At 46.0% G+C, this 15294-nt stretch overlaps 1 protein-coding gene across 2 annotated transcripts in view; it reads right to left on the reverse strand.

The window, feature by feature from the left end:
- Positions 1 to 2972: 2972 nt before the first annotated feature.
- The window catches only part of U2AF2 (U2 small nuclear RNA auxiliary factor 2), a 22561-nt gene continuing 10239 nt past the window's right edge, over positions 2973 to 15294 (reverse strand). For both annotated transcript variants that reach the window (XM_015412075.1, XM_015412074.1), the window contains 9 exons: positions 15176 to 15279; positions 13715 to 13866; positions 12573 to 12689; positions 11205 to 11343; positions 10995 to 11074; positions 10423 to 10545; positions 5503 to 5589; positions 4425 to 4673; positions 2973 to 3465 (listed from right to left, as the gene is read on the reverse strand). In XM_015412075.1, coding sequence (XP_015267561.1) covers positions 3331 to 3465; positions 4425 to 4673; positions 5503 to 5589; positions 10423 to 10545; positions 10995 to 11074; positions 11205 to 11343; positions 12573 to 12689; positions 13715 to 13866; positions 15176 to 15279 — 1186 coding nt within the window. In that variant the 3' untranslated portion in view covers positions 2973 to 3330. The remainder of the gene's footprint in view (positions 3466 to 4424; positions 4674 to 5502; positions 5590 to 10422; positions 10546 to 10994; positions 11075 to 11204; positions 11344 to 12572; positions 12690 to 13714; positions 13867 to 15175; positions 15280 to 15294) is intronic.

Genomic DNA, 15294 nt, shown 5'->3' on the forward strand with positions numbered 1-15294 from the left:
AGTGGGTTCTAGATCAAACCAAGCCTAAAGTCTCCCTAGAAGCTAAATGACTAAACTGAAGCTATTGTCTTCTCATTATGTGACCAAAGTACAAGTCACTGGGAAAAAATGGTAATGCTAGAAAAAGTTGCATGTAGCAGGAAGAGTGGGAGAGACAACATGAGATGGATTGCTTAGTCAAGGAAGCCACGGCCCTCAGTTTGTAAGACCTGAGAAATCCCATTAACAGCACGTTTTGCAAGGATTAATGAGCAAAAATGAAATAGATTTAAAAAATAGGTCATCCTATCCCTTGGTTTTTTTATTTGCAAACTGAGTCATCTGTTCAATAAAATCAATATTATTAACACCTTAACTAAACCCCATACAGAACTAGAATTCTACATTCCTTTGCTACCAGAAATACAGGGCTAATATCTGCTTTGTATACACTCCTGATTAACACTACTTGCACCAAATCGCTACCTTATCAGTCTTCCTGGCAGAGAGATTGTATCACCAATCTTACAGATGATTTTTGGTCTACTAAAGGAACCAACTCTAGAGTATTCTCAGTACGTCTACAAAATCTGAAACTTATGACCAGATGGTACACCACCCCACAGAAGCTCTCCTATATATCCTCAGAGAAATCACCATATTGCCAGTTTGAGCCAGTTTGGTGTAGTGGTTAAGTGTGCGGACTCTAATCTGGGAGAACTGGGTTTGATTCCCCACTCCTCCACTTGCACCTGCTGATGTGACCTTGGGTCAGTCACAAGCTCTGGCACAGCTGTCCTTGAAAAAGAGCAGTTTGTGTCAGAGCTCTCTCAGCCCCACCCACCTCACAGGGTGTCTGTTGTGGGGAGGGGAAGGGAAAGGAGTTTGTAAGCCATAATCCAGCGAATGTCCAAGCATTGAGGTTTGGTTTAAGAAATTATGGTCACACTTCAAATAAACCCCAATGCTCAATCACCATTACACTCCTCTTTTACTGAAAAATAGTTTCCTGTGCTAGATTACCTATCTCCACAACAGTTTATATCCTCAGAATGGTCACAATTTCACAAATGGGTTTGAGATTTTGTTCTGGAATCCTCCATTTCATTTGTCATCGTAATTGATGCACTTACTAGCAACACACCAAGTTTTTGTTGTTGTTTTGTTAGGTCACTTATTAGCTCATTGTTAAGATAAAGGTTTTATACAATGCTGAACCTTGTGTGATTGTACTAATACTTAGGCTGCAGTTACACACACTAAATAAATAATCTACGTTCAATCCACTCTCAATGCACTTTTGAATTGGAGTTTGCCAATTCACACAGTAAAAATCCAGTTGGAAAGTGCATTAAAAGTGGGTTGAAAGTTCATTATTTAGTGTGTGTGACTGCAGCCGTAGTTTACCTAAGTGTATTGGTTTTTTGATATGCACTTTAATCTGCTATGCTTTTTTGCACGTATAATTATACGTCATTAAAAAGTTAATAAAGTGTTTATAACAAAAACAACAACAAGAGGACGTTTTGTAGGTCATTACTTCATTAGGGAAGCCAACTGAACACCCTGGACTTTTCACATGGAGAAGTCACAATGTTATGGGAGGAGAACAGTGTGCTTGGCTGCTGCCTCCAGCACTAGCCACAAACATTTTAATTTTTTTTAAAAGATGGCTTTGCTTTTTTTGGGCAGCTGGGACAAAACCACAGTTATCAGCTGAAGCAGATCTAGTCAGGACTACTGTTCCTGCACAGCTCTGAATGTGGCTTTGCTCCAAATTTTGCCTTAAGCAACCAGCTGCAAGAAAGCATCAGAGAGGCAGGCTTGACTTAACTGTGCCCACAGATCCTCCCCCTCCTCCTCTTGTTCATGCGGGCCACAAACCCTATAGCCTGGGCTGCCTGGTATAAACTGCCACACACAAGTCACTGCAGCCCCTTATAATTCCACCCACAAAGGAAATGCTCTACTCTTCAGCCCCTACATCTGGTTTTTACAGGTAGCTGAAGGCAGCTGCTGGGCTGGTCCTGCATTGGGCAGGGGGTTGGACTAGAGGGTCTGTATGGCCCCTTCCAACTCTATGATTCTATACTGGTGGTGCTCACTGGTTCCCATAATGTAACTGAAACAATCACCAAGAGACCCATTCAAGGGTTGGGAATAACTTGAAATGCTCTCCTAAGGAGATACACACATTGGTGGTGATGGGTAGGGTGAGGGGAGGACTGACAATCTACTGTTTATAGATTCTGTTCAAGGCACAAGTTTAAGATTAGTATCTTCCCCAGCTGACAAATGAAATGTAATTCTGTTACACATGAAGATGTAAGTAATTTCTCTGGTTTGCAAGATCTCTCTAGGTATTGCCCAAACACATCATTGTAGGATTCTTCGCAAATTAAATTTTGAGGATTTCCTGTACCCCCCCCCCAAAGAACACCTATACCAAGAACACCTGTACCGTTCCAGCCTCTCCAGCCAACAAAAGGAAGATCTCCTGTATCTTACAGCAACACAGCTTGGAAGAGAGGTGAGTGTGCATTGCCTACTGTACTGAGAAAGCTCAGGAGGTCACATCTGCAGAATCCCCTACAGAGAACAGCCAGGTTCTTCACTGTGAGAGGTAGGCCAAAGGTATGAACAGATGTCAGGTGAGTCAGCTCAGCTGGACCTTCTGTGGAATACTGATGAGTTAGCTCTTGATGCTGCACAAGCAGAAGAGGAATTTTTTTTGCACGCAGAAGTTGGTTCTGACTGACTAAAGAAAGATCCAAACTTTAAGGTATCACGGATTACTCCAATGTCTTTTGTTCTTAGGATCAACCCCAGCATCAGTCTGTACAATCAGCCAGCTTCTCTCGACTGCTTTCTTTTGTGTTTGGGATATATTTATTCCCACGTTAACTTGCAATCAGATACTAAAACCTGAAAGAGAAAGCGGCCCAACCGACACCAGGGAATTGGAAAAAATGTTTAATTATGAGAGACAACGCTAGAGAAATAGTCGTCCATACACACAGCGCAGAGGAAAGGAAAATACAACAAAACAGGCCCATCTTTCTGAGCACGAAACTCCTCTTAGCAAAAAAAATCAGAAACATCTTGGAGAAAGGGGAGGAATGGGGAGAAAAGACAACATCCCTACTACAGACTAACCATCACTGGGAAACCGTGGGGGGAGGGATTTGGTGGCAGGGATAGAAAAGGGATTAGGACAATTGGAAGAAAAAAAATACGGGTGGTTTTGGCCATAAAACAGGCTATGCTGCTAAAGGAGCCCCCCCTGGCCAGTGAGCTGCCCCTGCTTCCTCGGATGCCCCCCTCCCCCCCCCAGCCTGGCTCAGGGCTCAACTACCAGAAGTCTCGGCGATGGTAGGAGTCAGGGTCGCAGTACTTGGTCACCACAACCCGGTTTGCAAACTTGCGGCCCGTCAGGCCTTGCATGGCCTTCTGACAGTCGAAGACAGATGTGAATTCCACAAAGATCTGCAGGGATTTTGGGGTGGGGGGGAGAGAGAATGAGAAAAGATTAATAGCAAACGTTTCCCCTATTAATACTGAAAGCATCCAACCGAAATGGAGCAAGAGCTGACACTCCCCATCCCAGTACCAATAGCCAATATATGTACAGCCACATGCTCGTGTGAACAGGAAGGAGAACTGGGCAGCCCACACTGTATTTCTTGGCCATAGCTGGTTTACAGGAAATATTTGCTGGTGGCTTAGCAAGTTCTTAACGCCATCAGCTTTGCGCTGATTAATCGTTTCAGTCTCAACTTGTGACTTCAGGCGTCAATCAAATTCTAGTCCTTTCCTAAGAGCCCTGACTCCCATGTCTGTTCCACAGTTTCAGTCCTTACAGACTTTTAAATTCTGTCTTAGAGCTGGGATGTCAGAAACCTCAGTCATGAAAGATGCAAGCACTTAATTCACCACTACCCAGAAAGATTTTCCTGGGCCACTGCAGTCGCAACTATTTATCCCAGGCACACTCCACTTTTCTGCCCAGTGGAGAGTGGCTTACAATGCTCTTCCCTTCTCCATTTTATTCCTACGACTCTGAAGTCAGTTAGGGTGAAAGTGAGTGACTGGCCCAAGGTCACCCAGCCAGCTTACAGAGATTCGAATCCGGGTGGATTCGAACCTGGGGTTGCTCAGATCCCAGTCCAGCAGTGTAACCACAACATCATGGTGCCTTCTGAACAGCTGCCCCCTGGGCTGCACCCCAGACACTCTTTTACAGAAGCCTCTCAGGAGTGGGAGCCTACTGGCCAGCAGCCGTATCACTTCTGTGCTCCATGCAGCACACTGAAGCCTGTTGGTGCCAAACAAAGTATTTTGGAAGCAAGGGCATTTATACAGCAGTCCCGCAACATCTGCTTTTGCTGTTCTAAATGCTGTGTGCACTTCCCATTCCCTACCATCCTGAGCAACTGCCTAAGTACCTTTCCACAGCCGGGCACCTCGACGCCATCTACAGGCCGGGGGATCTCGATGGACTTCACCACGCCATACTTGCTGCACTCGTCACGCACGTCCTCGACAATCTCCTCATACTCCTCGTCATCAAGCAGCTCTTCGGGCAGCACCATGTTCATGAGGCACAGGACCTCGGTGGGATGGCCGCCCATCTGGACCTGCGAGCTCATCAGGCCTGGGACCTGCAGGGTCACTGGGGTCTGGTTTATTGTGCTCTGGAGGTGGAGAACGAGACAGGGACTGAAAGTCACGAGAGAGCTAATAGCCACCCATTCCTTAAAAACCATCACTACAAACATCTACACCGCAGAGCACCTGTGTCATTTTCTCAACTCCCCCTTCCCAGAATACCCTGGGAGCTTTCTGTGTCACTCTTCTTTGTTCCAAACAGCATCAGTCTAATTGTTTTTCATGAGGCCCCTTGGTTGTCCTAGGCAACGGCAAGGGCAATATTGCAGATTTCTAGTGACAGGCAGAAGAGGAAAAGGCAACGAGTTGCGTCTTGTGGTTCTTGGGGAGCTACAGTTCTCCAGTTCTAGAACACTGGGTTACAAGGCAAGATATTCACTGCATGACCCTGCCGACAGGTGGCCCAGTTTACCTTGGTCCTCCTGACTGAACCAGTATGGTTACCTGCAGGCTCGTTATATACCCTTGAGGGAAAAGTATTCCACATTATTTCTGGCAAAGTCTTTGTTTTACTCCGCAAGGGCCGTGTGCAATTTGTCTACATCTGCCTGACACTGGAATGAAAATGGGAAACGACACTGAAAGGTCAAAAACGTTTTGCACAAATCTTCCTAGATGATGTTTGACAGATTTAGAACGGTTCATAGCATTAGGACTTGTCCCTAGAAAGAAGAGACGGACACTTTTCTTTCTAGGCGTTGTCAGAAGTGTGAGGGATGTCCCCACAGTGGTGTACTTGAGGCTAACCAATCTGTGGACGATAAAAGGAAGCAAATCTCTACAGGGGAATGCAAGGTCTTTGGGCCCTCTTCCCCGCTCTCCTGCCCCTCCCTAGCTGCCAGCTCCCTGGCTCACCAGAGTAGCATTCTTGGCTCCCACGCTGGCTCTCTGCACCAGCAGCTTCTTGTCACCCAGCTGCATGCCGTTCAAGCCGGCGATGGCCTGCGAGGGCAGAAAAAAGTGAATCCAGACACTTCAAAACTTGAGCCTCCAAGACTGCCAATCACAACCCCTCCACCCCCACTTCAAAAACATCCACACATTCGTACACAAAAAGGTGACCTCTCCTCCTGCCGCCACCCCCCCCCCGACTCCTACCTGAACCGCACTGCCATGGAACTAACAACATATTTGGCTTTAGTTACCTGCCGGGGCCCAAATGGGCACAGTAGTGAGAGGATTAATTATTTTTTTTAAACCATATTGGAAGGAATTAAGGTGAGTCAACAAGGACTGTCTGCATGAAGGAGAAGAGCGCAGAGGCGAAGTTTCAGCTTCAGCTAAAGGTTCCTTAGCCTAGACAGGAAGTCCAAAGGAGAGAGAGGAGAGCCTACTTTCCCCAGAATGTGCCCTGGGGCCCACATCCACACTAGCAACAAAGTTCAGCGACCACCACCACCTTGTCCTAGAGTAAGATTTACTCTCAGGCAAGAAGTTACCTACTAGAACATTCTTGTGTGGCAGACAGGCTCCACATCCCAAAGAAATGTTTTCTTCCACACAGGGGGAGGTCAACCCCCAAAGAACTTCCTCCCCAACACAAGAACTGCCCCAGTCTCGTAGGCTGCGTGTAGCTCTGCCATGCGGCAAAAGTAAATCCCACGTAAGTTCAGGCCCCCAAACTCCCACCCACTTTGAGAATGATCCAGCGGATTTTGCCCAGAGGTACTCACTGGCTGAATCAACAATTACTTAGGGCTGTATGAATTCAAAATCAACTGTCAAGCCAGAGATCTGCAGAACCCAAACTTCTGTTTTAAGGATGCACAAACTGCTAGCTACTTTTTAGAGAGCTGGCAGAGAAGAATGTGAGCAGCTGCCTAGCAACGATTTGGGAGGGCACAGCTTTCAATACTAAGACAGAATCAACTGCCCTCACTGGCAGCTGAAATTACACTGTTGTGACACTCTCAATGTGGGGCTACCCATTAAAATAGGTCAGAAAAATTCAGCTGGTTACTCAAGTGTTGCTGTTCAATTGGTGACTTCTCCAATCAAATTTTATCTGTTTTGAAACTACACTGGCTATGGACCTGTGCTGACTTTTATCCTTAACAGCTTGTGACCTCGGTGTCTCAGAAAGCATCTTTGCCTGTATGAACCACCCCTATATTTGACATCAGCCAGTGAGGGGAGGCCTGCTTTAAGTTCTGCTTTCTGTGGGAGCCACACTGGCCTCTGGGAGGAGGGCCTTCGCAGGGGTTGTCCTGGAATGCGCTTCTGCCGGCTGCTGACTCCCCCTCTCATGGCATTCCAGGAGGAGGGAAAGGCCATCTTGCTCTGATCTGCATTTTGAGAATCAACTCTTTGTACTGGCATTTCTGCTGCAACTGGTTGTTCACATAGCTTTCATTTATTATGTTTTCTTGTTTAAGGCATTTGTTCGGTGGAACACTTCTGGAGACAACAGAAAATACAGAAGTGTTATAGAAATGTCAGTGACTTGTATACACAGTCGTTTGCCAGTGACTGGTATACAGAGTCATTTGTGCATGGATGTGTACACACACACCCCAATCTTCCTTACTCGGTTGGCCTAATCCCAGTTTCCCTTTCATGCAGCTTGCCAGAAAAGAGTTAACTGAAGTCTTGGATTTAGAAAGCAGAGTTTTCTAAACTTTCTAAACGTTTTCTCTTAATTTACAGCTTTGGCTCTCTTCAGATGAAACACCCAACCTGGTTGGCAGCCCATCTGTATAGTGAGAATATGTTACAAGTTTAAATAAATGGCGAGTTTGGAGTAGCAGCTATTACTATTAGGTTTACATGCAAAAGATTTGGGTTCAAATGCCATTTCAGCCATTTGGCCTTCAGTAAATCGCTAACTGTCAAGAGCAAGTTGTGTGTATAAAATAGTATCATTGTAAAGCATTATTAAAGGCTTCAAGGATCCAAATGTAAAGTTTCCACCTCTCCTAGGGGATCCAAGGCTGAATAACAGGGCTCCCAAGATCTGGTTACACTTAAAGCCTTATTTTTATTCTCACAATCTGTGGGTTGAAAGAGTTTTTAGCTGCCTTTTAATAAGCTTAAGAAGTTTGTCTCCTAAAGTGTCTTTGCCTTCATTCAGCCTTCATTTTGACTCCTCCATTTTGAACCTCCAGTTCTGCAGCCCCATTTTCAACAGCTGAACAGTGAGGCAGCTTCTCACAGGTGCAGCAACTTTGTATTCACTGGGGGGGGGTGCTCCTAAGAGCCAGTTCTGAGGCCACTGAGAATGGACTTTCCTTGACTGAAAGACAGTATGGAAAAAGGTTAGGCCTGCCATCATTGCTCTCTCTCTCTCTCTTAATACCAACTATTCCACAGCCACCAGGAATACCGGCACTTGCAGAGCACAGAAGAAGTCTTTTGGAGACAGCCCTTAAAGCAGTGGTGCTCCCTCCGTGGCTGATGGAGAGCCACATATGCAATTACCATCATCTCAAAAGGACCCACGTGACTACTGTATACCCTGGGCATCACCACCAACACACACACACACAATAATATAAAACTATGAAATATATACTTTTTCAATTGCCTAAAGACCTCTGAGCATGCAGGGTGGTCTTTCCCCACCACTGCTGAAACTTAACCAGCTCTTGTGTAGGGGGAGCGAGCGGTGAAGAAACAAAAGGATTTATAACCTTTACTTGGGAGTCTCAGAGTGGCTTACAATAACCTTCCCTTCCTCTCCCCACAACCCTGTGAGGTAGGTGGGGTTGAGAGAGCTTTGAGAGAACTGATCTTGAGAACTTGTGACTAACCCAAGGTCACCCAGCTGGCTTCTTGTGGAGGAGTGCTGAATCAAACCTGGTTCTCCAGATTAGAGTCTGCCGCTCTTAACCACCACACCAAACTGGCTCCATCTTCCTTCTTCCTCCTCAGCAAAAGGCACAGTAGCTCAGGCAAGAGAGTGAGAGCAGCAAGCTGGTTGTGGAGAAAGGGGAATAAAACCACCTCCACCCCTCACCGGGGCCAGCGTGCTTTTACTGGGAAGGCACTGCAGTGACTGTACTCCCTCTTCTCTGTGGTCAGCTTGCAGAGAAGAGACCTGGGGGGAGGGAGTTGCTGCAGAGGACTGGCCCTTCCATTCTTGGCATGTGGCTCACAGCTCAGAGGGGCTCGCAGGTTATCTATCCTCTAGTCCCTGCACCACCTGTCAACCAAAAGCCCAAGTAGGCAGTGGTCTTGCTCACTTCCCAGAACATGGTGTGGGTGCCACACTGAACAGCCACAGCTGGCACGACAAAAGGCCACATCCGGCTCCCGAGCCCCCTGCCTTGAAGCATGGTCCTGGCCACTTCGCCCCCATATTTGGTTGTGCTCCCCGTGCCCCCGTCAACTTTTCAGCCAGAGAGACGGTAACTTCACTTTCAATATTCTTCTCTTTTTTAAAAAACCCTAAGATTATTCAGGAAGGATGTGGGATTCTGTGTGCGAAGTGAACTGGAGTACAAAGGTCTTGCGCTCAGAACCACACTTGCAAAGGTCCACTACGCAAAGCCAGCTCTCCACTGCAAATGCTCCGCCCACCTTTCCTTGGGCGCTTCTAAGAGAAGGTCCACAGTCCCTCTGGGCAACTTGTTCCTCTGCCTTATGGTTACAGTTTAGAAAAGTGTTCCCTGAGGTCCTCCCAATGTTTACTTTCTGTAAACTAAATTCCATTTTGCCACATCCTCAAAGATGGGGAGAGGGGGAAGGACTGCTTGCCAACGTGCACTCAAACACCGGAGAACAGTCAACTCCCACTCCCATCATTCTCTTTTCCTCCCCACAGAAGCCCAGACAGATTCCGGATGTCTAAACCAAGATTTTTAGCTCTGGCCAAAACAGAGACCTTTCTCCTTAATGCAGAGAGACCAGGGAAGGGTGGAGCAGGAGGGGGGGGGGAGGTTGAGAAACAAAAATGTCCTTCCCAAGCAGCATGTGGGAAGAAAGACCGCACAGGACGCGAAGCAGACGTGTGCGTGGAGGGTATATAAAAAAAGGACACACGTATCCATACACACCAGCAGAGGCACGCAATTGTTTCAAAACATGCAGTAACCCTTATCAGCTCAACCCAGAAAGTAGAGCTTGCGCTCAGCATGCAAAGTTACCACCGACACTCTTTGAACCCTATGGGTTTTGTGGGGTGTTTCCTCTCTACCACAGATCCCCCCTCTCCAACAGGGGCAAAGGGAAATGAGTGCTCTTCCTTCGGTTTACCATTATTAAGTAGTCGTATTATAGCACATACAGCAATACTTGCATTTTACAACTCCCACTGGAGTCAGCAAGCAGAGCACATCTGAAGATTAGGGGGCCTGTTCCACCTCCTCCCGCTGTAACACAAAGCACAGCGGGAGAAAGGAAACACAGTCATTAAGCATGTGAGATGGAAAAGTCACTTCGGGGGTGGGGTGGGGGAAATGGGCAAGATGCGCTACGGACCCGGCTCTTCCATGGCTGGTGAGGGGAGGGCTTCTTACCGGCTCTCGGTCGGGCACGGCGGCCGGGGTCTTCGCAAAAAGGCCGAAGCCTTCTCCGACTAACATTCGGGGAGAGTTGTTGTTTTTTTGGGGGGAACAAAAAGCAGAAGTGATCAGAACACTAACTCGATGGTGTCTGCCGCTAAGTCAGCAGCTGTGCTGTAAAGGAGAGAAAAGCTGGCGCCCCCTAGAGGGGAGGAGGAGAGAAAAAAACACCCCACCTGCTCAAAGGACAAAGAACCCCCCTCGTCCCCACGGGCAGGTCGGCGAGCTGCGGAGCAAAAAGATAAGAAGGACAAAAGAGGGAGGCTGGCCCTACCTGGTCCGTGACGTTGATGTCCACATATTCACAGAAGGCATAACCTTTCGACAGGCCAGTGGCACTGTCCTTCACTAGGTTGAAAGCCTTCAGGGGCCCGAAAGAAGTGAGCAATTCCTTGACCTGGCAAGCCAGAGGAGAAAGGAGAAAATTGAGTCATTTTTCACTCCACCACCATAGATCGACCAAATAAATATTTGTGGAGGAGGTACAGACACTACAGACGCAGAGAGAACTTGCTCGAATTGCACAGCAAACCAAATGCATCCTTAATTATCTGGCAAGGGAAGCAAGAACGAGACTCTGAAGACACAGGTGCAAATACCAGACCACAAAGTTTTCACGTGCACCTCCTTCCCTGGCCCAGCATGGAACAGGTTTAAGACCTGTGTGTGGTAGTTACAGGAGAAAGTGATGCTGTCTCGTATAATGCAGATCAAAAGGTTCAGCTGAAGGTTCTGAAAGTTCCATTAGTAAGAACCTGCTTGGTGTTTCCCAGCCTTTGTAGGAAGTAGTTGTGGGTGGAAGTACTTTGGAAGATGCTAAACTGTTTCTCCTACTCCCAGACTTACCTGATCATCATTAAGATAGTTTGGCAGACCCCCAATGAACAGCTTGTGAGCAGAGTCTGGAACCACTGTGGACACAACGCCTGCAAAGAGGGGGGGGGGGAGAAACTCAACGTGAGAAAGTGTTTAGCATCAGCCACATCAAACTGCCTACATCTTTTGAGTACCACACAGGCAGCTCCTCCCTTTGTAGCAGGATCCCAATGCACTCACCTGGCACATAGACAGAAGGATTTTCAGACATGCCAGGGAGTGGCTGGTAGTCATGGGGGCGTCTGATCTTCAGTGACTGTCCCTGAAAAATGATCCCATCAAAGGCCATAGCCTGGGTTGTTTCATCCACTGAACGAAACTGCAGAAAGAACAAAAAGAGAGAAATGTGAAAAGTGTCGGGAAGAGGGCAGTTTATGTACCAAGCACCAAGGGGGACTTTAGACCTTTGGCCAGTGCATTAAACATCACCATAAAGTGATGGAAGCAGTAGGGATCTCAGGGAATTAGCCAGGTCACATGCCTTGTGTTCTCCCCATCCCCAGAGGGACACTGCCCCCCCCCCCAAAAGCCATTTAGTATTCTTCTAGAATTCCGCAACAGAAATTATGAGAACTGGCCAAATAAGTAGTGCCCTGCTGCTGGAAGTCCCCTGCATAAAGAAAAAGCTGACCCTGCTTGCCCGTTTCTCATACTTGTCAATGTAAACAACAATTGAACTATTGTCTCATAAACAGCTTCCCAGCACTTGCATGAAAGCAGCTATTATAAAATTCCATTTCCACCAACCTAAACTCCTGCACATTGTGAACCACGTACCCCCAATCTGCACTCTGCCTGTGACTCAGAACTTTATGACCCCATCATCATCATCCTGGAACTACTTTCCATGCCTTAATCTTAGCTCCATATTAAAGGTGATCTGACCCAACACATTGGACAAAGGTGGGATTTGCTAGGCAGAAGCCCTTTTCCAATTCACAGCCTCTTCAGGCACCAGACTGTACTGTTTCTCCATAGATGGAGAATGATGCCTTTTAGAAAAGTATACTCATACACGAGGTTTTCTTGGAAGCTCTACAAGAATATTTAGAACCAAAACAATGAAATTCTACAGCTGTTCTCTGGCAGGTAAAATTACAGAAGTCAGGATAGTCCACATACTATTAGCTGATTTTCATGCATGGCCAGGTAAGAGAGGAGACCGTTTTTTGAATGGGTTGGTTTAAAGAACAGGATTGAGAGGTCAGTTTATGCTTGGGAGTTTGGTGGAGGGGGGAGGTATTTAAGTGCAGAAAAACAAAAATGTGCTTAACGTCAGTTACCTAAGCCACACCTACCTTCTCTCTACACTGGAAACCTCATTTAGATTCTCCTGTCTTTCAGATTGTAACCAAAAAACAAAACAAAAAACACCCTTGACCCAGTAGTTTTTCCCCCCCTGCAAAGAGGATGACTAGGAAGCTGCTCTTTTAAGAATTAGGATTATGAAGCAGCCACTAAACACTATTGATGAGTTGCTCTACTCTCCATTTAGAAGCAGGCCTCCTTTTTTGAGGTGACCTTCACATGCCATGATCTGCAACTCACCTCCAAAAATGCAAAATTCTTGTCTTGGTTGATCTGCACTGCCAAGACTGGGTTGCCGGGAGCCTGGGTAAGACCACCAAGACGCATCTGAGCATTGAAGAAATCCATCATAGCTTCCTGTTGGGGAAGGAGACATGAAAGGATGGCATCAGCTGCAAAGGCCGTCAGGACCCCAAAGAGATTAAAAGCAAAACTGCCTACTTGCCTGCTGTAACTGTAGCAAGCTTTGGGGCTGCAATTCCCTTCGTAGCCCCGCACACTATTTTAAGGAGAAATGGAAACAACTGTTTGGATTTTTTTGGATAGATTTAAATAATGACCACCGAGACTGAATATTCTGCTTTCTGAGACTGTAAAATGCAGTTATTTCTCCTCCCCATTGCTTAGCTTTCTATAACCTAGGCATACTTGTATTTCAGGTGTATGTTTCGTCATTTCTGCCCAAGGCAAAACATATACACAAAAGAGGACGATCTGAATAAAGAGCTCCAGGCAAGGCAATTTTGGCACACAGTGGCCTTAAAAATGAAATGAAGCAATAGGAAAATCCAATTGTACAGTTTAGATATTTTGTAAGGCAAGATCCCCACATCTGCAACACACCATAATGCTCATGTGCAAATCTGCATCAAATATAGATTACTGTGCAAGAAGCTGGAGAAAAGGAGGACTAGATAACGTGCCGATAAAATTCACTTAGTTGCTCACTTAAAACCAGATTTCACGTCCTATCCAGAATCCAGTGTTGGAACTGTGCTTCCTCAAGAGGAACGTGATCAGGACACACAAAGCAGAAATGTCAGGACCGGCCTTTAGTACCAGACCACCAGCCCGATCCTCTCCATACTGGATTCTGGAGTTTCTAAAGGAAAACCTGTTGTTGAAATACAGCTGCCTACTATTCATGCTCAAGCTCGCTAGTTTGGACACAAGGCACAGAATGAGGAGGGAAATGTTTGAAGGCTGGACTGCCTCACTCTGAAGTCATCTCCTTCATGGCTCCAACATGCTCTATGCTTTCAACCTCCTCAGTGAAGCTTCCACACAAATCCTCTGCTCAAAAACTCCCAGATCAAAAGAGAAGACAAAGGGATTAGTGCGTCAGTGAGATCAGAGACACGCATAAGGAAACAAGCTGGTACCTCAGTGATTCCAAAGGGGATGTTTCCCACGTAGAGACGCCGGGCTTGCCGTGTCATCTGGCTGCCCACCACAGGCACAGGAGTGGGTGTCACTGCCAGCCCATCAGGGGTCATGGTTGGCAAGAGAGCTGTAGCTGGAATCTGCCCCGCAGCTGGGAAATGAAATATACAGTGCCCAGAAGTATAATTGTGAGATCAGCAATCATGCTAAGTAGCTGCAATACTGAAAATTAACGCTGCACGTCTGGCAAACATCACTCCAAAAATACACGGCCTTTAATTAAAACTGTGACAAATGAAGAAAAGAGGATCACAAGAAGTCTGGTAAACTTAATGTATTTTCATTCCAAAATGGAATGATCTGTCCAAGGACAAGATGCAGGGTTTTTTTGTGGGTTTTTTTTTTTTTGGGGGGGGGGGCTCCAAGACAGTATACAATTCTCATCTTGGAGGCTGATAATTCCAGTTTTCTTTATTAGAACTCACGGTGGCTGCAGTGAGGATTTCTTTTTAAATATGAAGGCAGAACGCTGACCTCAAATACTATAATTAAGAAGATAATTAAAAATCCATGTGCAACTACAATGTGCAAGTTGGCAAGTCTACTTTCCTTTTGTGCAATGCTGGAGTAAAAGAAGTGTGGAAAGATTTACAGCTCAAAGGTAGACAAGTTCACTCAAAAGGAGTTCCCCTAAAATCAGTGGCATATGTGCTATAGGAGTACAGGCATCACATGACAGAAAGAGTCGGATGCAGACCGCTTATTGGCTGATTTGTGTACAGTGAAGAAGACAGGGGGGCTGCACCAAGGCAAAACGAAGATGAAGAGAAAATTGGTGCGGAAGAAAAAGAATCTTTAATAATTGTAGAATCCCTATATGTTTCACGTGTAGCTTCATCAGGGGGAATCTACCAAAATAATACAAAAAATAAAAATATATTTAATATATCATTTCAAATGTTAATGAAACATATTAATAAAACACAGGACGATTTCACTGAGCATGTACAGAGAGAAATTCATAATGAATTATTAATACTTAGACAACTGAACACTACATATTACATAAACACAAGGAATTCTTCATTTCAATGGTTTGTAAGTGAACAATAAAACAGGGGTTGTAAAATTATTAAAGTTTCTTTCTGTTCTGCACCATTTGTCTCTCCATCTTGGTTTGTGTACAGACAAAGTATCAGGGAAGGTTGTACTTCTTCAAGGGGAGTTTCTCTGTTACTAAGAGACTTCATCTGCTGTTTGATTCGTCTTTAGGAACAGAGGGGTCAGGTATGCATGACAATAGATGGAGGGAGAATTCTGCACAAAGTGAGAACTCCAGGGGTTGATGTGAATCTGTATCTCCAGAGATCTGCAGTATAGAGGGAGGGGGCACTTTCAGCACATAGAACGTCCACTACAGCAATGTGAAGACAAGGTAATTCAAACAGGAGCAGCTCTACCTTGCATGGCTTTATACTGCATGGGTGTGATGTGTTCAAAGCCTGGAGGCGGGACATCCCAGTACTTGCGAACCTTCTTCTTCTTCTCATGCCCTGCAGAACGGCTGTGGAGGGAAAGA

This window comes from Gekko japonicus, unplaced genomic scaffold, assembly GCF_001447785.1.
Source record: "Gekko japonicus isolate JY-2015 unplaced genomic scaffold, Gekko_japonicus_V1.1 scaffold1400, whole genome shotgun sequence".
NCBI lineage: Eukaryota > Metazoa > Chordata > Lepidosauria > Squamata > Gekkonidae > Gekko > Gekko japonicus.